The sequence below is a fragment of the Pleurodeles waltl genome, chromosome 4_2 (genome assembly GCF_031143425.1).
Source record: "Pleurodeles waltl isolate 20211129_DDA chromosome 4_2, aPleWal1.hap1.20221129, whole genome shotgun sequence".
Taxonomy (NCBI): Eukaryota; Metazoa; Chordata; class Amphibia; order Caudata; family Salamandridae; genus Pleurodeles; species Pleurodeles waltl.
This window is the reverse complement of record NC_090443.1, coordinates 887,672,941-887,695,739: the sequence shown is the minus strand read 5'-3', so window position 1 is coordinate 887,695,739 and position 22,799 is coordinate 887,672,941. Positions and strand designations below refer to the sequence as shown.

Here is a 22,799-nt window from a genome sequence, read left to right as displayed (position 1 = left end):
TTTTGATTTGTAGTTGTCAACATGGGTTGACAGGTCACACTGCAGAAATTAGGCTACTCAGGGTAGACCTGAAGCTATGTTTGCACAGCCACTGTAGTTGATGACACAATAGGCCCTGGGTGCATTTTCTACACCATATACTAAGGACGTACATATGACCACTGTCTGATGACTGCCTGGAGGAGTGAGACCAAGGTAAATGAAAGTGCACACAAAGCAAGCCCTTGCAATTTCTAGTTTTGTTTTCAGTATCAAGCCTGCACATTAGAGGGTCTGATGCTGTAGCAGGCAGCCCAGCGATTAGTACAAGGTGAGGGCTGGCTGCCAGCTTGTGAAATGCTCACTCATTTTCACTTGGCCTCTGGCTAGTAGAGTAGTATTGTGCTGTGGTAGGCTCAGAGTGACAGAGGTATGCACTAGAAAGTAAAGACAATACCTGCAATCTTTTCTCCCCAGGGGAACAGACCTCTTTTGGTGCCTCACCACATACAAGAATGCTTCACACTTGGTGATGCACCGGTGAGAGTGAGAGAGAGACATGTGTCCAGTTCTCTAGCTAAACCTCTTCCCCTTCTCCAGTGTAATCGTAAGGATTTCAGGACCTGAAAGGCCTAAATCAGCTATGTTTGTGTAATTCAGTTTCTGAAAAGTTTAACTAACTTTAATATATTTTGGCATTGTGCTGTCTTTATTTACCACAAAAGACAATTAAATTAAAAAAAGTTCCTAAGAGAGGTCCCCCAAAATTCTTAGGATGACACTTGATTTCTCTACCGCACATTGCAGCTTGGATAAAGTTATATAACTAGTGTTTTTATCTCTGGATGCTGAAGTTAGACATACACAGAGACGCATACAGGTTTAATGATACATTACCTGGTACGATTCCTACAACTTTCAGAGGGTAAATGTGCATACTCTTGGTACAAAATGAGCTCTAGGGTTCAGAGTAGAACCTCACCTCCCTGAAAATGATAAAGGCTTGTGAAATGTCAGAGCATGAAGCTAGTTCATAGTTCTACAAGCTTCCCTGGATGAAACTTCAAATCACACTTATATTTGTACTTGAACAAATCATGAACAGGCTTGCTAAGAAAAATGTTCAGCTCTAAAGCTGGTGGTAAACTTCTAGTGGAATGGTACCCTTACAGTCTTTTTGTAAACCCATTAAGTAATCAGCAAACGTTACCCATTTTAAATGGTCTGAAAATGCAGACCCAAGAGGCCTTTTTGAAGTATACTGAAGGCCTAATATGAGCACATAGGAAGAGTAGGCAACAAAATAAGACAGAGCCCTACTGGATTTTACAACTTGGACAATGGTCCTAAAGTCCGTAGGTATGAGACATTACTTAATTTGCCTCTGTGTAGAAAGTAGATCATGATATACCTGTAAGGAAATGCCTCTCTTTGTATGATCACCCCCAGGTTTCTTGACCGATGCTGCTGGTTTTGTGACCAAGTGCCCCGACCCCAAAATGTGTATACAACATTGGCTCTACCCAATTGGCAAAGACTAATTTACCTGCAAGTCCATAGTATATGGGAACCAGGGTGCCCAGTGCGTGTAAGTTAGTCGCCCCAGGGAATGCGGCACTGGTTGCGCCACCCTGTGTGAGACAAATGTAACACGAGTCTCCCAGTCCGCCACTGTATACTGGAAGAGCAGTCTCAAACTGCTAGCTGACTTTACCATTTAAAGCCATAGCAAAGTCAAATGTCCTCCTGAAACATGTATAGGTCACCCCTATGACAGGCCTACTGAGCCCTAAGGCATGGTGCAGCATATTTAATGGGCAGAACATGTATTTGTTTGTGTGCTGGTAGTAAGAACGCCAAACTGTAGCTTAAATCATTGTAGATAGACTTGGTCGCTCCATTAGTGAGTGCAGGTTTACACGCTGACTCCTCAGCTGTGCTAACTCCTGAACGGTGAGACCAAAGTTTATACTTCACAGTATCAAACAACTAATTACATTAAGCCCAACTTGATTCTCAAGTCAAAATTAATGTAACAAGTTACAGTATGCAACTTTTATAAAGGGGCCACTTTGTTGCCTTAAATCTCCTGTGCCCTCAACGGTTACACATGGAGCATGACCAGAGACAGCCTTCTGCCCTCCTAGGGAGGGTGTGCTAATGGCTCTCAGGAAAGGAGACAATAGGGGCCTGAACTGAAGAGAGGTGTTACCTCTCTGCTGCAGGAAGCCACACAGGTGTTGGCCCAAAAGGTGAGCTTCAAAGCTGAAGCTTCCTTTAAAGAGCAAATGGGGATCACTTGGGAGATGGGCAGCCGTCACTGATTAAGCAGACTAGCTGGCACCCAGGAAGGAAATGGGAAACCTGTTGTCAAACAGGTTTCTCGGGGGCGCGGAGCCCCCATGGTAGCTACACCTCTGGGTTGGACTAGGGAGCTCTGGACACCAAGAGAAGGGTATTGACATGCTAGGAGTGGGCAGAATGATGCATCCTTGGATAACACAATGCCACAGTTAAAAAGACGTGGTCAAAGGGAGAGAGGGAACCTGGTAGCCTATTGGCTACCAATTCCAACCTAACTTGAGGATATTTTCTGACCATAAATAGGGCAATTCTAGCACTCAGAAATTAGATCTCCTGTGATCTGGAAGGAGGACTATAGAAGGAATGCTCTGTTTCACTGTGGAACTGGCAAGGAGACACTGCACTGGCGTGGACTGCACCTGCTGAATCTGGTTGGTAGCAAAGGAGAGGGATTGTGCCCTGCTCATAGAGAAGTCGTCTCCAGAATCCAGTCAAGGTCAAGTAACTCAAGGGGTCAGTTGAATGAACTCCTGTTCACAGCGCAAAGCCACAACAGCTGAGGAGCCTGCTGGAGCGAGCTGGTGGCCCAGAATCTTCAGAATTCTGCCAACTATCTCTGTACAGCACCCAAGTCAAGGACCCAACACTCAAAGCTGCACCATAGTTAGCTGAGCCCAGGAAAGTAGAAGTGCAGCCTGGTCTCACAGAAGCCAAGTTATCTCCCAGTAGAGGATTTGGCTGTGACTGCGATACCAGGCGACTGGACTACCAGCACAGAGAGGACTCAGAAGGAAGTTGATGTTGCGACCAAGACCGCTTCACCCACTTCGTGGACCGAGGAGTAGCTGCAGGAAGACCCACAACCACATTGCACGCACAGCATCCTTGAGCATCTTCAGAATCCTTTAACCCTTGCATCAGGACTACTTCCATAGTAAACCACTGCGATAGATAAAAGTGCCTGAACAGTTTGAGGATTGCGTAAACCCTTGGGATAACAGTTTCTACTGACTTTGCTGGTTCTCCCGATTGGCTCCCTGACAGAGTTGGTCTCCCCAAGTAACTGATTTCCTGCATTACAACGTTCCCAACTTTTTACTCAAAAAGTTTCTAAGGGCCAAATTTGCTTGCTCGAAGTTAAGTGAAATGCTTTGATTCACTATACCTTGTAAATTCTAACTCTCTGGTGTATCTTTATTGTTGTGGTGTCTAAATATTATTAAAAATACAGTATGTTTATAAATTGGTGTCTGATTTCCTTGGTGTCATGAATTGCCTCAGTGGCATCATGAAATGGAGTCAACTGACAATCCTCAAGAACACAGCGAGAAGGTTCTTTAATGTAGATAGCACTTTAATGCCATACAATACACATTTTAATAACATAACATAAGGTTAATCATCCAAGGGCATCTGGTACATTTTCGATACGTAGATCTCTAGCTCTCCATGAATGTTTTTCAACGGAAAAAGAGCAGGTCATAACCGTTCGCAAAGTCTGACTAAACATGGCAAGCTGAATCCAAGTGTGGGCAGCCAATACAAAAATGCAAATTTACTAGTTATCAATAAGTCAAAGGTTGGTGGATGAGATGTAATGCTACACCATAGCAAATTATACATGAAGACATTTCCTGAAATGATCTAGGGTGGTTAAATGCTTCCTCAGACCCCTCCGAGGTAATAAAGAAGAAAGATATGGAAAGATCAGTCAGACCATTGGAAAGGAATTGGGTATTGCAGGCAAACCAATGGCCAGATATAAACTATTTCTGCAGCCACCTGCAGGTGAAGAAACTTAACTCTTAAGAACTCTACAAAGTATAGTCAATTAATCAGTGGGCTTAATTTCAATTAATAGTAAAATTATAAAGAATAATGTCGATGGAATCATTTTGGAAAAGTGAGTAAAGAGATGGAGAAATTTTCACAATATCAGGACAGATAAGTGGTGGATTACTGAAAAAAATAAAAAGGACATAAGTGAAAAAAACAGGAACAAGGAATCTTAATGAAATCTTAGCAGGCATTAACTATCATAAATGGAAGTAGGAATAGGTATGGAGTTTGAAAAGAGACATTGTAAATAGCTCAGCTGCATGACCAATGAGAAGCAGTACAATGTCTTACTCTATGGCCAGCCACCTTTCAGTCAATGCTGAGAAGTGCGCCTCCAATTAGAGACTTTCAACATTTTTAAGATTAAAAAAATAAAACAAAGAGTTCTTATTAAGGAGCTGGACGTACCTGATCTGCTACCGAACCCAAGACTCCCTAATCTGTGTTCATTCTTATCTTCACTGGCGAATGGAAGCCTTTCCAAGGAATAGGTTGAGTAAAAAGTGCATTGGCTCAGTTACCAGAGAGATGAGCCAGTGAGCTGATAAGTGCAGTCTGAAAAGAGGTGCCAACGTCTTGGGACCAGTCTGACACCTGTATGAACTTGCTCTTTGATTTTTGGACTCTCTAACACGAATGATGATCATAAACAATCTCTTCAAGGAAAAGCGGGCTAGTGTGCTTAATAAAAACGGACATGAATCACATTTAAACATCTGGAGCTTATTGGTAAAACAGAATCTTTGCAGGCCTGAAGTACATTTTGGGAGAAACATACAAAAGGGGCTCAAAAAAGTGTGATGGAGTGGTGACCGGGCCAATGGGAGGTCATTATCCTTTTGACCCAGGAATTTGGTAATGCATACAAAACATACCTCTAGAACTAATCTATATATTTTAATATTTGTGCACTACATCTATAAAAGGAAAATAAAGTCTTACTTGTTGAAATAATGCCTCTTCAAGACCAGATCGCCGAAACTCTGATATAACGGCTCTGAGGAAGCACTGCTCTAGTACTGAAGAGTTCCTGGAATGAAACACAAAAGTAGTGTACCCTCAACGCAATAAAACCATCAAATATTACAGATCAATTATTTCAACCATGCAACTGATCTATCACTCACAGAACATGCCCAAATGGTGCTCAACCATACCATCTTATTCCAGACCTCTCTACTCCCTACAAAATTACAGCTAACACTGAAGACGTTTAGTGTTCCACCTTTACCCATTCTTCAAGTCTGTCAATGTACCGCAAAACTTACTAAATGTCATGCATGGAGGAGTTTACACAACAATTTGTACCAACAATTTATAGGAGCAATTAAATACATTTGCATTCTCAATTTGAGCACTCAACTGACCTCAAATCACATTTATGAAGAGCTTTGTGACAGTCCCTGCATCCACGATCGCTCAACTGATTAACTATTGTTTCAGTCAGTCTACCGTAAAAGTAACTATTTTACTTTGTTTTGATCACCATTTTTAGTGTAAAATAAATGGCAAAGTAAAATTATGACATGCGGAAAAGTAAATTCCAGTAGAAATGTATAGAATACTGTAGGAATCTATCATGGAAAATGTGCAGAGGCAGTTTATGACTAACTCGCTCAAGACAGGAGTGAAAGACCAACACTAGCCATTTACAGAATTGTAAAACTGCAAATTGTGCAGTGACAAGTGCTTGGGAAAAAAATAAATTATCAATTTTTTAACCAAATATTCAAAGGTACACACAAAATCAAGGTTAAAACAGGTATAGAATACAGCACAAATAAAAGTCTCAAAAGTACAAAAGCACACCAGTTAAGGGAATTTTATTCCAAAAATAAAAATCAAAGCATTATAACTTTTCCTAAATAATGATGAGTTGCACCATGTGCTGTGGAGTACAACTGGTGGTCAGTCAGAACTAAAGGTTTTGTGTGCTTATATGATGTGGATTATTAAAAAGCACTTTAGCTGATGTATTGCAATACTCTGAAATATTTTTAGTATCATGGTCTACACTCAACAGGCACTTAACTCTTGTTCTCTTATGGGTCAGGCATCTGCAACATCTCTGGTTTTTCTCACTGGATTCTTTTTTTTTTTGGTCTCAAATAATGCATTATATTTTACTATGGGTTTCAAAATTGGTGTGTGTTTTTTGTGTTACGGTTTCAGTTTATTACCATTTGAAATACTGCATAAATACTTTACACATTGCCTCTAAGTTAAGCCCAACTGCGTTGTGCTGAACTACCAGAGGGTTAAGCACAGATTCATATGGGGTTGCTTCTGACTTCCCCATGACAGGAATGGTGGTCACTGCTTAAGTAGGGTTTGACCCCTCAACCAGTAACCTGCGTTCCTACATAGCCCACCTCCTAGCCAGTGCAGGTATGTCCCATAGCAAGGTTGTTGTAGCCCATCCCCAGACCAGTGAAGACTGATGCATGTTCCTGGCAGCTGCAGCCATCCTAGGCCTATCAGCTTTCCATCAATAGCATAGCAACTTTGCATGCCACTGGTGATAGTGCCAAATTGTGACCCACAGCAATGGTGAATGTGGAAGCTTCAGTAGTCTTTTGGTGCAGTTCTCAATGGGAACCATTGTAGTAAAATGTGTGTTTTGACCACTGACTTTGTGTTGCACCACTTTGCACTTGGCTTAGCTGCCCACCGTCACATCAGTGTTCACCAGTTACAGACTATTCAGTTTAGCCTTCGATTCATTCTGCCTATTGACTTTATTGTAGCATTAGACACTGCCATGTTAAAGGCTGCCAGTGATTTTCCACATTGTAAATTGTGCATTTGGTTTTGTTTTCGTGCTTTTTCTCAGCAAGGGCTTTGGTTGATAAGGATGTACTCAGACAGTAGGGGACGGCCTGGTTTTGACTTGACATCTTGGGATTGTGGCCAAACCCCCACGTGTTATTTTCAGAACATACCCAAACTAGCCAGCATGTCTGAATCGCAGAAGGAGGGTTTTTTCCAGAAAGCTCCTTTGGTTTTTTAAGATATAAAAAGACCCAGTGCGACAGTAAGAGATGGAGCGGCCTCAATCAGGATTGGAGATCTTTCTCTCAGTCGAACAGGGTCATCCGCTTGCTCGCATGAGAAAGATAAAGCACCTGACAGGCCCTGCGATGATGCATTTTTAATCCATTATTTGCTCTGCATTATAATATAGATATATATATTTGATGTGTATATTGTGGTGGAGAATAATTTTGGTATGTTTTCGTTTCATTGCTGTGACTATTTTTAAACGTGTGCTTTCAACACGCTAATCTCCTTTTAGGAATCGTGCGTAGTGAAATAATAAATGTCTTCTTTGGACTAAGAAGTGCATTCCAGAGATTTTTGTCAGCTCGGTCATTAGTGAAAAGCAAAACAACCATCAAGACAGACCAGAAGGCCAACTGCAGAAAGGGTCACTCCTGGACTTACCCTTTTATGCAGTCCACTTTCTTTGGGTGTTTCTCATGCCAAGAGCATGCTGGGCGTCTACTCCTTCACGGCCAGAGATATTCCTTCCCTGTCTCAGAAGGCAGACAGACTTCTAGGCATTAGGCAGACTCCCAGCACCACTAGCAGAAAGTGCAGACTTCAGGTAATATTCAGCACCTCTGGTAGACTGGCTGTCAGGCAGACATCAGTCCTCGTCGCACAGCAGTCCTTTGAGTACTCTGTGCTTTCCCCTCCTACATCGTGTAGGATGTGGAAGTGAACAAAATGGGATGGTTTCACTTTTATACACATCTTCCAGACAGGTGATGTGGTTCCACTGACTCAACCTTCAGAATGGGGTTGACTTTTTTTTTTTTTCAAGGTGTCATTCTATTGCTGCTCTCTAGACACAGCATTTGTGTGAAGTGATGATTCTCAAAGAAGGTGGCAAAGGGGCGGTCTCAAAGCTAAAGCCTCCACATCATGAACACAGTGACCTGTGAGGTTTCTAATTTGTCCGTCACCAGACTTTCTGACCACTAGTCAGGGGAAGACAAAAGGAAGGCATGACATAGAAACTTCTCCATCTTGCACAATGGAAAATTCAGTCCTGCCTTTCAATTCTACCATCACCCAAATGGCAGTGCTCACGAAGAACTAATCAGCAGTCATTTGCTTACAAAGTATAGGTGGTACTTTCTCCAACCACCTCACTTAGGTGCCCAGCTGTCCATCCTACAGCCATACAGGAAACTGACATCCACTATCCGGGAAAGTGGCCATCATCTTCCATTTTGTGCCATGTCAAATGCGAGGCATCCAAAATGGATCCCACTGACCTTTGTACTCAGAGATATACAGACACACATACACATCCCAACACCGCCTACTACTGTGCATCTATCATATGCTCACTGTACACACTTACTTGCAATGCATCATGGATGTCAGTGCAAGTTTCTGAATCTCACATAAAAGTGGGACTTTACTTCAGAGTGGACAGTAGACCCTGTTCCACTGACAGATATAATGGTCTAGTCATACTATGAATTACAAATCACAGTCTGCAGGCACCACAGCCTTCTGTGCTAAACCCATGATGAGGGTATCAGTCCACACTCTCTATGAGGACTTGATGGGCGCATCTCTCCAGGTCACAAGGCAGGTCCAGGACCTCACATTAATGGGAAACAGGCCCAGTCTATCTGTGCCAGGGCCAAAATAAAAATATCTGATTCACAAGCAGTCGGGCATTCAGGGCAGAAGAACACACCTGTATGTCATGCAGGGGACATTATTGTTCCAACACCCATCATCTCTATTTCCAAGGTCTTCCTGCTGGTATTTAAGTCCAGTACTTTTAAGAGTGTGCCTGAAAAACTGCTGAATCCTTTTTCTGGAGTTTACTGAAGTGCAAAGGCCTTCTGGGGCTGCATGGAGCTCATTGTATGGATGTCACATGAGTTTGCCTCTTGTGCATGGGGAACTGCAATGGCTTCTCTGTCTTTTAGATATTCTGCCATCTAGGTCCATTCCTCTTACACTTAGAAAAGCTCGATTGAAGAGTACTTACCATCTGCTACTATTTGGATGTTTCTACTGCTGTCTTATTGCAGACTCTAAGCCTTTCTATCTTTGAGCCTTGTCTGCCTTTCCATTTAGAAAATGTACCCTGCTGACATTCCTCCCATGTTTTCAGCTGTCAGACATCGACCCTTCACCCCACTTTTCATTTAGTGAAAACAGATAGAGGTATAACTCCTTGTGAACTTTTATATTCAACTGGTTCATCACATCCGTTTTCTCTGTGGATTTGTGCATCATTTCATTTGTCTTTGCTTTTTTTTTTCTTAATTATGACACATCATCTATCAATTCTGCACTAATTACTTATGTACTGCCTTCATGTAATTTTGGAAGTGGTGTGGATAAACGTGCTTTAGCAACACTAAAATGATAAATATGTAGATGTGTAGTTTGCTTAAGTTTGATAAAAACACTTTTGAACTATTTGTGTTTTAATGAGTTCTACAAAGGTATCCACATAATAGTGCTCAAAGAATGAATGGAAAGAACATGATTACATTATTTAGTCCTTCATCAATGTTTGCTAAACTTCACATCTGTAAACAAGGCTAAATATGCCACTATAATATTTAGTTGCTTGTATACCTGTGCCTAATTGCCAGCACAGGTTCTGGAGGTCTGACCATCATCCCATTATCCATGAGTTATGCAATGTTACGAGAACACAAGATGGCAAGAAAGAACAGTAGACTGGCCAGCTGCTCCATGAGCCTACTCCTAGTAGTTACATGTAACTATTTGCCCACTGCTAAAGAGAGAGGGTGGGCAGGGGAGCTGGGATAATGGCAGGAAAGAGGACATACGAGTTACAATTGTTAGGGTTTTAATAAAGTTTTAAGGTGATGAGGGCTAGATTAAGTATTTACTGTCTTAGACTAAGCTTCTTGCTCAGAAGTCAAAATACTCTACCTTTGAAAATTATACAGGTTTGTGTTACGTTTACAACACTTATCTATCAAACCCAAGTTTAAGCCTGCTGCAACACATTAGACAGTGTCTACAACTCAGCCCTTTTATCTCACTAGTCTAGTTTATCAAAAACTTTTTTTCAAGTGCTCTGTTTTAGCCCATCATTCCTGTTAGAAACCAATTAATCTTTTTTTATGCATTTACTGTTCATTTTGGAAGATCTTTCTTATGCTAATACAAATCATTCCTCCAAGAAATCTTATTACATGACCCCTTTTCCGCAAACAAGAATTCCACTTAAACATACTCAAGAAGCAATCTATGAAAACCTACATGCAAATTTCAGACATAAGTTGTAGTAGTAATTCTTCTTGCACAGTTGCTAAATATTTTCATGAAGATTTTTTTTTTAAGTGCTTTTGAACATTATTCTGCAACTGCATTCAAAGGTATTTTACACGTTTGAGTATTGGCGCTATTTTGTCATGGATGTTAATTAACGAAAATGGAAGGGGTAGTGGTAATGCACACTTTGACCACCAACATTTTATATGGTGGATCCATGGATTCACCCCTGGCTTCTAAACACATTCCTATTTACTACTCACTATATAGGTAGAGGACAATTATGCTTAGAGCAACAATTACTTTCATCCCTCTGCCTCCATCACCTTGGAGTCCAGGGGACACAGGACGTTGGCAGGGGTATTAAATGTTATGCTTGATCTAGCAGCTGCTAACACTGCTTACCACTAATTGTGGCCTGTCTGTGCTGTAGGGATACCATGAACCATCAACTCTTTGAGCCCCATTTCTGTGCTTCATGAGTTACTAGCGCTCCCATCTTTCAAAACTTGAGCGGCACTTCAGGCTGCGGGAGTTCCCAATCATATTACAATTGTGGATATTTATTGGAAGCAGGAACTCCAGGTCACCATATAATACCATGGATAGAAGCAGAGGCGGTCCTTGCTTCAATAATGCCCTGGGTGGAAGGAAATATGCTGCACTCGCTACTACAGGTCAGATACTCTGAACCCACATCGCTGCACCTCCCTTAACTCACCTGTATCACCCACAACTTTGCTCCATCTGTCTGCTTCTAAGTTATTTGTTGGGGAAGAGAGGAGGTGTTGATGTGTGGCTTCAGGAAGTGAGAGATAGATGGGAAGGCAAGGTAGGGAGCCCTCAGGGTACAAAAAACAGTGAATGCAGCATGTTTCAGAACAATGAGAAGCCTTTTAAACTAAATCACTGGAGCCAAGGTAGAGGGGTGTTGCTGTTTGCAGGACCTTTATGCAGACCGTTCTTTTCACCCCTCTGAAGATTGGTGCCATGGGCCTGGGCCCAGCACGCTCATGCCAATAGCCTGCTCTAGATGGAAGCTTCAACATTCTATATGCTATGGAGCCTGTACATGATGCGCCTTTCCCCCATACAGTAAAGGAGTTGTCCTCGGAAATGCAGTAACAGAATATTAAATAAATGTTCCTGATCTGCACAATTTTCTATCAATATTTGTAAGAATACTTTGGGAGAAGGATGCCCAAATATAATGTAAAGGTTTCAAAAGGTGAAATAAAATGAGGCCAAGGCAATTTGCACGTGGGTTTATGAATGCACCGTGAGACATAACTCATTGGCCCAGTGTGCTTAAAAATGGCCATTGTCAAAAAAGTCTCAACAGTGTATGCATTCTACTACAAAACAAATGAAGGGACCCTCTGCATGTAATTTTACCTCAGATTTTCATCAATGCCTTTGCCACCCATGCTAGCAACCGCACCCCGAAGTTTGAGTCTAGTTGTGCCCCTGCCCTAGTATATTACAAAAATGACAAATAATTGAGAAAATATTAAATCACTATGGGTCTCATGCTTCATCATCAAACTTAGTGGGGGTGAATCCAAAACAAAGTAGGAAGCATAACATTTAAAGACACTTGCAGCTAAATATTTATCACATCAAAATGAAAAATTGTAAGAAGGAAGGAAGGAATGATGTAAGCAATACACAAATGTAGTAACTTTACCTGACTGCAATTACATAGGGAGATGAAAACATTTCCTCCAGCGCCTCCACGACGTGGTCCATGCCAACCAAGCTTATGCCATTTTTGTTATCTGAAAACTCACAGATTTCAGTAGCTCGCCTACAGATATCAAGACAGCGTCTTGCATCACCAGATAATGCAGCCACCTGGTATAAGAACAAAAGCAAACAGTAGGTTCTGAAACTTGCAGCCAGATAATGCAAAGGCAGTAGGAGTGTGGCATCACAGAGTCAGTCTAGTCAACTCTTTTTCTTTTAACAGGCAACCCCTTACGTATAGACCTGTACATCACAAATGAGAAATAGATTTGTCCTACCTTTCTGGCTACAAGTTGAATAGCATCGTCCTTGAAGGCTTTGACATGATTTAACCTGGAGGTGATGATCTGCTGAAGCTGTTTATAGGCATAGGGCTGGAATGACATTCTGGTCAGTCCCTGCAAGAATAAAATAAATACATCAGAACTCTTCAAACACTGTGGAGCAGCATGCTACCTTAATCAGTTACCAGATGCTCATTACAAATGTGTACCAATAATGTCCTCAATGCTCTATTATGTCCAGCGACACAGAGGGGCATCAAGTACTCACGCATACCAATGATGTCTGCATACATGAACCATTACTATCCCTAGATGCATACTATTGAACAACGCCAACAAATTTGCTTGGTGAAATGCTGATGATGAACTTCCTTTATTGAGGGGAAATATGCTTTGTACAAATTGAGAGTACATAGCACCCACAAATAACAACATACAGCATAACCAGAACCATAAAACAGCAGATAATCATGACTCAATGGCATTTTGGGGGGGGGGGGGGGGGGGGGGAGGTCCGAGGCATGGATGAAGTCTAGAAAGACAGTCAGTCACTGCTGTCTGTGTGGTTCGCATGAGTCCAGTAATGGAATGGATAACAGACCTGCCTTGCCCCTGATTATCTGTAATGGAGGGGTTGGGGAGGGGCAGGGAAAAGTTGAGGGGCAATGTAATGATATGTGAGTTTTGACCACTGACTCTGCGTTGCACTTAGCCTAGCACTACACCGTCACATTAATGACCACCAGCTTCATTTTGCCTATTGACTTTACTTTAGCATTAGCCACTGCCATGTTAAAAGCTGCAAGCAGTTTTCCATGTTGTACTGTGCTCATGTTTTTATTCTTAGTGTTTTTTCCCCACCAAGGGCTTAGGCTGACGGTCTTGTTTCGAAGTGGCACCTTGAGATTCTGGCCAAGTCCTGACGTGTTATTTTCAAAGCAGGCCTTAAGCAATCAGCATTTTTTTTTAAATAAATAAGCTTCTGCAGGGAGAGGGAGGTTCTAGACTTTTCCTCTCTAGTTTGTTCAAAGTATAATAGGCAGAGACCAGATGGAACATGGACAGAGTGTTTGCAGTTCTCGGGCACATCCAGGACGCTGGAGTGTGCCATCCTTCCTGTGAGGATAATTCATCTCTCTCTCACCTCAATCGATTCTGGGATCTGGCGATCTGATGCTGAATAGGAGGGAGATGAAGCAGTGATGCACTTTTCTCTTGGTGATGCACATTTTTTAATTCATTACTTGCTTTGAATTATAATATAGATACATATATTTGCTGTGTATATTGCAGTGGCGAATCATTTGTACATTCTTTCATTTAATTGCTGTGACCATTTTTGAACGTGAGCTTTCAGCATGCTAATCTCCTTTCAGGAACCTTGCGTAGTGAAATAAATGACTTCTTTGGACTAAGAAGTGCATTCCAGAGATTTTTGTCAGTGCATGAGTGTTTCAGCTTAGTCATTAGTGAACAGGTGAGGAGGGACATGTCCCCTGAAGCATGAACTAGGTTGGAAGGGGGGGGGGGGGGGGGGGGGGGGTGAGAGAGTGGGGGAAGGGTTGGGATTAGGCACTATGAGGGTTTGTTGTATGGGGCACAAAAACGGGTGGTGGGGTAGGACTTTGATTCCCATCAGTGGTGTTTACTTACCATGCATGCAAGATGCCAAGGGACACCTAGGAACAATCCTGACAGTTGAGTCAACATCTCCTTGTGGAGACCCCTCCAGAGATGACACGGTCTTGATGAAAGTGCAATATTAAATATGCTTTCCAGGGTTTCTAGCTCTGATCAAGCATAATATATTGTGAGGTTACTGGAGTTCAAAATATTAAAGACCCAGAAACTGCAGAAGCAAAAATACTGCTCATCTGTTCAATGATTCTGCCAAGCAAATCTTATGTAGAGACCCGCTGATATTCTCTGAACCAAAGCCTTTTTACCTCCAGAACAATCTGTGGCTTAATTTCAGTTAAGAGTTTTTATTAGAGTCCTAAATGATTTCAAAATTGTCCCCACTACAGAAGGCAAAGGCTGGCATGAAGAGCTGTCCTCACGGAGCTCACTGCTGTTCGGGCAGCTATACTACTCCTAGTTTCACCATCACAATAAGATCTTCTTTCCCTTACTTTAGCCTACCTAGCTGATTATTATCCACTACTCTGGCCGGACGGCCCAGCCTTGATGAAGTCTCTTGGGTGACGAAACACGTGTTGGCTGTATATCTTTGATGACATTATGATTTCTAATTTCTACAATTAAAGACACCATCTACTAACAAGACTCAAGATTTCTCTTTACCTCATACTTCTTCTAAACCTTCAACGCACCACCAGGGATCCCCTATCCTCACCACATGATTGGACAATATATTCTATGTGCTGTGGCCAATTTGTTCCAGTTTTGTCCTTGGGTACTTTGATACCCGTGTTTGTGCCTTCTGGGTAGTAGGGCACTGGGCCAAGCTGCACCAGACTTTGCTTTATCTCATATACCTGTTAAAAACTATTGTTGTACTGCCTAGAAGTGCGGCATCATTCACCCTTACTACCCTAGTGTTTCTTTATATTTTATATGCTGTTCTTTGAACATTAGTCAAGAGGCAGCTAGTGTTCGGGAAATTGCTAATATATCTTCATTTATGGTACAATTTACAGGCAGGGTGTTCTGGCAATTGCTCTTGACCAAAGATGCCCTTGGTCGAATAAGCACTCTAAGTACATGAAATACAAAGAGATACACATCTACATATCAGGACCATCCCTCTGAGACCATGCACCATTGAGGATTTGTGTTCTCTGGACAATGAGCTACAGAAACAACAAAGACAAAGTCCATGACTGGATAAACAAACAAGAGTGTAATATGCTACTGTAGGAAAGTGCCCCTTTTTGACGTGGTTACCCCCCCCCCACACTTTTTGCCTGGCGCCTCACTTAATTTCGACTGAAAGTGCACTGGGTTCCTGCTAATCAGGTCCCCAATGCCAGATCTCTTTAAACTGCACAGTTGTTTTCCCGATTGGCAAAACCTTTAGGACCCTCTGTAAGTCTCTAGGAAATGGTACCCATGGTACATAGGGCCTGCGGCACTTAGGAGGGTCACCAAGAGCTGCAGCACAAATTGTGCCACTCTCACCTAGCACATGACAGGCGGCCATTGCAGGCTGCGTTTCTTGGTGCAGACAAAAGTTAAAACACGACATGGCACTCAGTCTGTGTGCCATGCACCCTAACACGGCATGCAATATATGTAAGTCACCCCCTAGCGGGCCTTACAGCCATAAGGCAGGGTGCATTGTATTACATGCAAGGGCATATATGCATGAGCAGATATGCCCCTGCTATGTCTTTATCGATTCTCAGACATTGTAAGTGACCAGGGAATCCATTTCGACACGGGTCACTTTGAGTTTCCCAGCTATATGATGGCTTTGCTGAAGAGAGGGATGTTTAGTATCAAACATCTCGTATTGGTGAACCCGCACTGATGCCAGTGTTGCATTCACCAATACATGCACCTTAGAGGTCCCCCCTGAAAACCTACCAGATACTAGTGTGTTGACTGACTGGTCCTGACCAGTTCAGCCACCTTAGCAACGTTTCTGACCCCTTAAGGTGAGAGCCAGCACTCACTGGGTCCACAGACCAAATCCAAGATGGACATTCCGGGGTGGGAAGCTTCAAAGGCATAACCACCTTTGTAATGCAACCCAGGTCTCTCCAAATGGTGGAGATGACCAACCTCCCTGTGCTGACCCCACTTTTGGCACCAAGACAGGTGGGAAAATGAGGCAGATTAGAAGGTGTGCCCACTTCCTGCCAGTCCCGCCCCTAAGGTGGCTAACCTGAAGTGGACATCGTTTTTTAAATTACTCAATCTTTGTTTGGAAGGAATTAGGCCACTAGGGTAAGGGTTATGCCCACGTCCCAATGGAAGTGGTCAAAGAAAGGGTGTAGTCACCCTCAAGGTGGGCAACCATTGGCTGCCACCTGACTCCCCCCGTGACACTCCTAAATGGAGTATTTAGGTGCCACCCCTGAAGCCCAGTACTCCGATTCTGACAACCTAAGAAGAAAAGGACAAAGAGACGCGCCTGCAGAAGAGAAGAAGCAGCAGCTGAACTGGTACCAACCCCGCTGTCCAGTCTGCACTCGACGGACTCTGCACCAGAAGAGGCCTCGTCCTGCAGCTGAACCTAGGATGACTGCCTGTCTGCGTAAAAGACAAGTCTCCAGTGAGCAGCCGACCTGCCCTCTAACCAACTCCAAGAAAAAGACTATGTTGCCCCAGAAACCGCAAAGACCCGACAACCGAAGTCACCACTGCACCAGTTGTCCACGATCTGAGGTGTAGCAGACCACTGGTGCCAACTAGGATCCCCAGCTGTCCAGAGTCCAAGTCCATCGTGGTTTCACCCTTCCTGGGCTCCCAAAGTACACCCCGGCATCTGTCGCCCCAGGTGAAGTGGACCAAAGGCACACCTATGTGCCAGAGTATCTCACGTTTGGAACTTACAACCCCCATAGCCTGCAGCGTAAATCCATGGAAACCAATCCTCATTGCAATACATTGGGCACCTGATGCGTTTTGCACCCAGCCACCCCAGTGCTGCCCGGATTGACCTGTTGGTGTGGTCCTGACCCTTCCCCAGTAGTCTATTTTTGCAAGTGAAAAGTATTTATGCTTAAAACGTAGTTCTTGAGTTTAAAGTATATATAAAAATAAGTGCTATTTTTCTGAATTAGCCTCTTATTTATTCTTTGAGTGTGTCTCATTTATTGCCTTTCTGAGTACAACAATTGCTTAGCACTACCCTCCGATAAGCCAAACTGCTCGCCCACAGTACCACAAAATACAGCATTAGTCCTATCTACTTTTGCCTCTGCAAATCAACTGGGGATCCACAGGACTATCTGCAAGGTGTACTTCTTTTTACTAGACCATATAGAGAGCCAGTGTCCTACAGATATTATAAAATAAATGTAAGTAGTGAATTTGAGTGCTTCACTTAAATGATTTAAAGCTAAGAGGACAAAGATGGACTCTATATGTAGAGGTCACTGCATTGTTACCGCTTGCGATTATTCCTAACCGGGCAATAACCTAATGGACTTGGAGATCAAAGAATTCCATCTCCCACCAGAAGGGAATCTTCTGAGGAAGGTTCTAGGATTGATTATGCATTTATGCAATTATTTCTCTAAAGGTCAAGAGGACCCGAAACCTGTATATCTAGACTTGTTTGAGTCCATTTGTATTTCTATTTATTGATGAGAGCCAGTCTGTGCGCTCGGACTATATTTGTGTTGTGCCTGAATGTTATGCATCAGCGAGTGTCACGCTTTGTTAGAAAGTGGACAGAGGTACCTGGCTTTTAAGTGATTTCTGGTAAAGGATCTTCTGGCAAGGAAAAGTGAATTGCCTTCTCACCTGCTCAAATTCCCTTCAAATGCTCAGGCTAATACACTGGTTTGTTGGAATAGGAGTCTAGAACTGAATCATTATTCAGGACTTATGACTGTGGAATTCCTATAGCCCATCTGTGGGACAAGTGAGCACAAACCCTTGTGTCTGCAGTTGAGGTAATGTGTGTCCATATGTTAATGCAGTTCAAACTTGTATTTGAGTTACATTAATACAAATTGAGCACTCTAAATAAATGTTATAAACTCAGACTGCACTACTGACAGTGGTTCCAGTAAAAAACAAAAACTGTACACATTTGCAAAGTTTAACAATATGAGACTATGCATAATGCTCAAAGAATGCTCTCTGATTATATCCAGAAATTTCAGAAACTTGAAAGCAAGATTGATGAATTTTCTTTTTTTTTTTTTTAAATAAAATGTTCACAAAACATGCAACTAGGAAATAAAAGGTTTGGTAAAACACTGCAATATTTTAGGTGTCATTTCTTTGAAGCATCATTTAGTAAAATGAGTTGATGCATGCGGATAGTTCCAAAACATATTCATAATGGGAAATAAGTGCAATCAGATTATGGGACACATGAAAACAAACAAGCACTGGCAAAGCCAATAGGTCTGACATTGGCGGTCAGTCTTTTGGTTTTGTCAATGCTTGTCTTGTTTTAAACTGGTTTTTGTAAAACTTTATTGCTGTGGAAGCGGCCATGTCCTCATCATTGTAACATTGGCAAAAAGCAAAAATATATTTTGGTCTTAAAAATACAACAAAAAAAACATTGCCACAGTAGTTCCTGTCGCTGAACAAAACCACTTTGTGAGCCAATATGCTCTTTGTGAAAGAGCAGTTTGCTATCACAAAGAGTAAAACCAGCCGACAGGTGGGTTGAGAGAGAGAATGTTAATAAAAACAAAAGCCCTTTGTTAACACCAGACTTAATTTGGGGCCCAATTCTTAAAGAAAGTCACAAAAGTGCACCCATGGCATGTGTCTTTTCATTAGTGCAGGTTTACGTGTTCCATGAATTCAAAAGATATTACAGAGGTAGACCAGAAAATCATACTCCTAGAAAATGTTTGAACAGCATTTTAGCACGAGCAAATAAGCATGTACAATTTCGATCATGAGGAAATCTGTTGAGTGCTTACAAGTTCACATTCCCCTCCACCACTTTTTCCCTAACCCTGGAAGAAGTTTTACTTCTGCCCTTGTCCGAAGTAGGTTTCCAACCTTTCTTGGTAGTGGAAAATGTTACAGAAGAGCTGATGAAAACCCTTAAAACATGCAAGTTAGTAGGTTTGCACAGACTCAAAAAGGCATCCCAACGCTGAAAATATTGCTTACCACTACCTCCAGCCCCAGTATGTGGATCTACGGAAAGGTGGCAAAATAAGGAAATTGCTAGTATTCAAGCTTTACTATAGTATTAGGCCTGGCATAGTCAGAGAGGTTATCATCAGAACTCTTATACAATGAGATTGCTGCCATAACTTGATGCAGCAATACATGGCATGGAAGGGACTTTATTTTATTTTACTGGACAAGTAGCTTTATGAAGCTGTTGATATGTCTAAAACCAATGTGAATGTACGCCCATGATATGTGGCAGCATGCTAACGACCTTGCTTTGCTACTGTCAATTCCATCCGCCATGACCTCCCTGTCAACCCTGAGCCAGAAGTACGTGGTGAAGAAGGTCCTGCGACCTAGGCCTGAAAGAACTGATTGCCAGATCACAGGTGGGGTGACATTAGCTCATAGACAAACGCACCCAACAAGAAAGACCCAGATCCATACCCCAGATAGGAAGCCACAGCACAAAGGTCCTAGGAAACTGGCCCCCCAATAATGCATTTTTGGCTGCAGAGATACTCATTCCCAAAACACCATAAAGTTAGATGTCACATGAGGTCAGGAACACATAGCCAATCAGAATAGAGCGCACTACCACATGCAGTGACCACCCACTCCCCATGCCTGACATCTGGACATGTTACTTACCGGCCCACACAATGTCCACAAAAGGTCGAGACCCACCTGCACACTTTATCAGAAGATTGGATTTATGGCCTTGTGACTCGGCCCGGATTCCTTTCTTCACCTGTTTTATTACACCTCAAGACAACGCATAAAAAGACTCTGAAAACTAACTTTGAGAGATAGTCATCAGACCCTGACACTGTACAGCGCTCTCCCCGCCATTGTGTTTTAAGCAAACAGATTGTTCCTGCTTTGCCGGATGCCTCTGGTCTCATTTATTAATCCGCAACAACGAGCAAGAAAGCAGCCTTTCTCCATGAACAAGTAGATTTTTTTATTTAATTCCACACCCCTGCTTTATTTTGTCTGAGTCGTAACCTGAGGATGAGAGGGTAAACATTGGGAGGGGCGGAGTGGGCGCCACTGAAACCACATAGTGCTGTATAGATGTTACATCGTTAATTTACAGAAAAATATTGCAGCCACCATGGAAAAAAGGGGTAATATTCTTGCCCAATTACATATCAATTAATGCAAAAATGGTGTACAATGCTAAATAACTTTCATTATTGTATGTATTAAGGAACTAATGGCAGCATTGAAAAAGGGAGCTCCATAAAGGAATCCAGACCCAAGAATCCAAGGATCCCAATTTGTGCTCTTTATGCACTTCAGCTCAGAAACAAACAGAGCCCAGCCCCTTTAAAAATCATTTTAATTGAAAACCTCCCATTTCCTGAACTCCACTTGAAATCACTGTAGCACAAATGTGGAAAACGGCAATACTGACCAGTCTGCTCGCCACACGGTTCATCATGATCCTCTCTGGTAGATCCATGGTGTTGGCAATGGCAAGCACAATCAGCTTTGCTTGTTTCCTTGTTGGCCAGTCAAACAGGTTGTACATCACATTCTGCTTCCTAGTCCACAGGAGATCAAGCTGTGAGCAAAAAACAGTTTACCAGCATTAAGATGGCACAGTACATTGGTTGAATATCTCCAAACAAGATAGCAAATAAAATAAGGGTCAATGTGAAATATACACAATCACTCAGAGAAGTTAAATGACAGTAGCCCAAAAAGTGCTGACCTCACCTCATCTACTATCAGTACAGTGGTCTCTCTTTTTGGGGCAGGGGTGCTAAATCGTTTCTCCAGCAATGCAGCTGCGTGGTCGGCGGTGGCTTTTTGACCAGTCAACAGCTGAAAAGAAAATTGAAGTAGGTCAAAATGTAGACATGGCTGCCACTAAACCAGACTTCGAAGTATTCTAGCTATTCAAATTAGTTAAAATGCTACCTCTGCCTTCTATGGTGATCAATGCTACAGGGAATTCCATTGATGACCGTACTCAAAGAAGGAGTTAAGATTAATAGATAAACTCTGACTCATCTTATGAATAAATTCTCAATGAATAGGTTACTTCATTTGATAGGGGGAATGATTAGAAACCTTCAAGAAACTATTAAAGAAAGTTCCTAAACATACTCACTATAGATCCAATAGAACTGATGTAGAGGAGTACATTTGCTAGTCAAGGAACTTTACAAAAAAAAAGAAAAAAAAAAAAAAAAGAAAAGCGCTTTAACCATTTTGAAATACCTTAAATTTAGATGAAAATACAAGAGGTTGACAGTCATGGTATTGCATGAAATCTCTGTAACTTACTGAGCATTTTGTGGCATCCACGAGAGTCAAGGGTCTTTTAATAGGAATGGATAAAAGTAAATGGAAGAGGGAGTCAAGAGGGCTGAATGTTGTCAAATAGCACTCACTGGTGGCTTTGTCAGATCCCCATCTGGAGTTTTGTTGGAATGCTCTGTACTGAGCTCATTTCTTCTACAGTCAATAGCCCAGCCTTCTGATGTTTTGAGTAGCCCTGATCGATCATTGATTCGAGCAGCGGTGTTTTGATTTGTCCTAAAGTGCTGCCTTCTCGGAAATGTATCAAACAGTCCAGAGCCCAAAAAGTGTCCAATATAAGAACAAGAACACGAGGCACTTAATCTAAAAACTGTTGCATGTCCCAGGACTGAAAGCAAAAAGGAATCATGCTGACGTTGTGGAACCATGACCCTACGACCACAGTTGGATAACGTGGCAACAATCTCAATTCAATGCCCTGGTCGCTCTAAAAATTCTGAGACAAAAGACCACCTGCAAAAACTCCTGAAAGTGGGTCTGGGAAATGCCCAAAGGTGTGGCAGACATTTAAATAGTTAAGAGACTGATCCGCTCTTTCCAAGGCACAATCTGGCTCTTAGACAAGACATCATGACAAAGTGCAACAAAAATATTTAAAAGCCTTTAAGGAGGAGATACAAACAACAGGTTTAGTCCTTTGTGGTGTGTAGGAAAAAAAGACCAGGAATGGAAGGAGGCATACATGGAATCTACTTGGTGGAGCCAGGTACAGATGGAAGGCTTATGCATGCAAGAGATCTAGTTTGAAAAATTTTAACTGTCTGAACAACAGTGCTCAGTCTCCTCACCCGAACTGGGGATTCAAAGAGGTCACATATGTAAAAAGCTGAATGCATACGTTTGTTATGAGCAACAACCATGCCCCGATCCAAACTTAAATTGCCCCTAAAGTGAAAATGCGGACAGACTCACCTTCAAGATCTGGACATAAGCCTGGTGGGGCTCAGTCAGTTTCATGCCATTGATTTCTATGTACTGAAAGGCTGGCAATTCATCATCATCTGCAGCACGCTGGAGGCAGCGGATTACTTCATGGACTGTGGCAGTCTTCCCGGTTCCCGGTACTCCAGAGATATACATACACCTGTAACACCAACAAAAGCTCAGATCACAACGAATTATCCTATTAAGTTCAACATATACTAGCATGATCTAGGGCAGGGCTGCACTGGACCCGAATCTGTCTATATGTGGGAACTAAATTAAAATATCATATGTATGCCCTGCAAACAAAGGTAACAAAAA

The 22,799-nt window shown here is 42.3% G+C and overlaps 1 protein-coding gene across 2 annotated transcripts in view; it reads right to left on the bottom strand.

Moving 5' to 3' along the window:
* Positions 1 to 22,799, bottom strand: part of ORC1 (origin recognition complex subunit 1) — an 87,510-nt gene that overhangs the window by 6,939 nt on the left and 57,772 nt on the right. For both annotated transcript variants that reach the window (XM_069232668.1, XM_069232667.1), the window contains exons 12-17: positions 22,467 to 22,638; positions 20,946 to 21,053; positions 20,641 to 20,790; positions 12,432 to 12,551; positions 12,095 to 12,261; positions 5,065 to 5,152 (exon numbers count right to left, since the gene is read on the bottom strand). In XM_069232668.1, the coding sequence (XP_069088769.1) occupies positions 5,065 to 5,152; positions 12,095 to 12,261; positions 12,432 to 12,551; positions 20,641 to 20,790; positions 20,946 to 21,053; positions 22,467 to 22,638 (805 nt within the window). The remainder of the gene's footprint in view (positions 1 to 5,064; positions 5,153 to 12,094; positions 12,262 to 12,431; positions 12,552 to 20,640; positions 20,791 to 20,945; positions 21,054 to 22,466; positions 22,639 to 22,799) is intronic.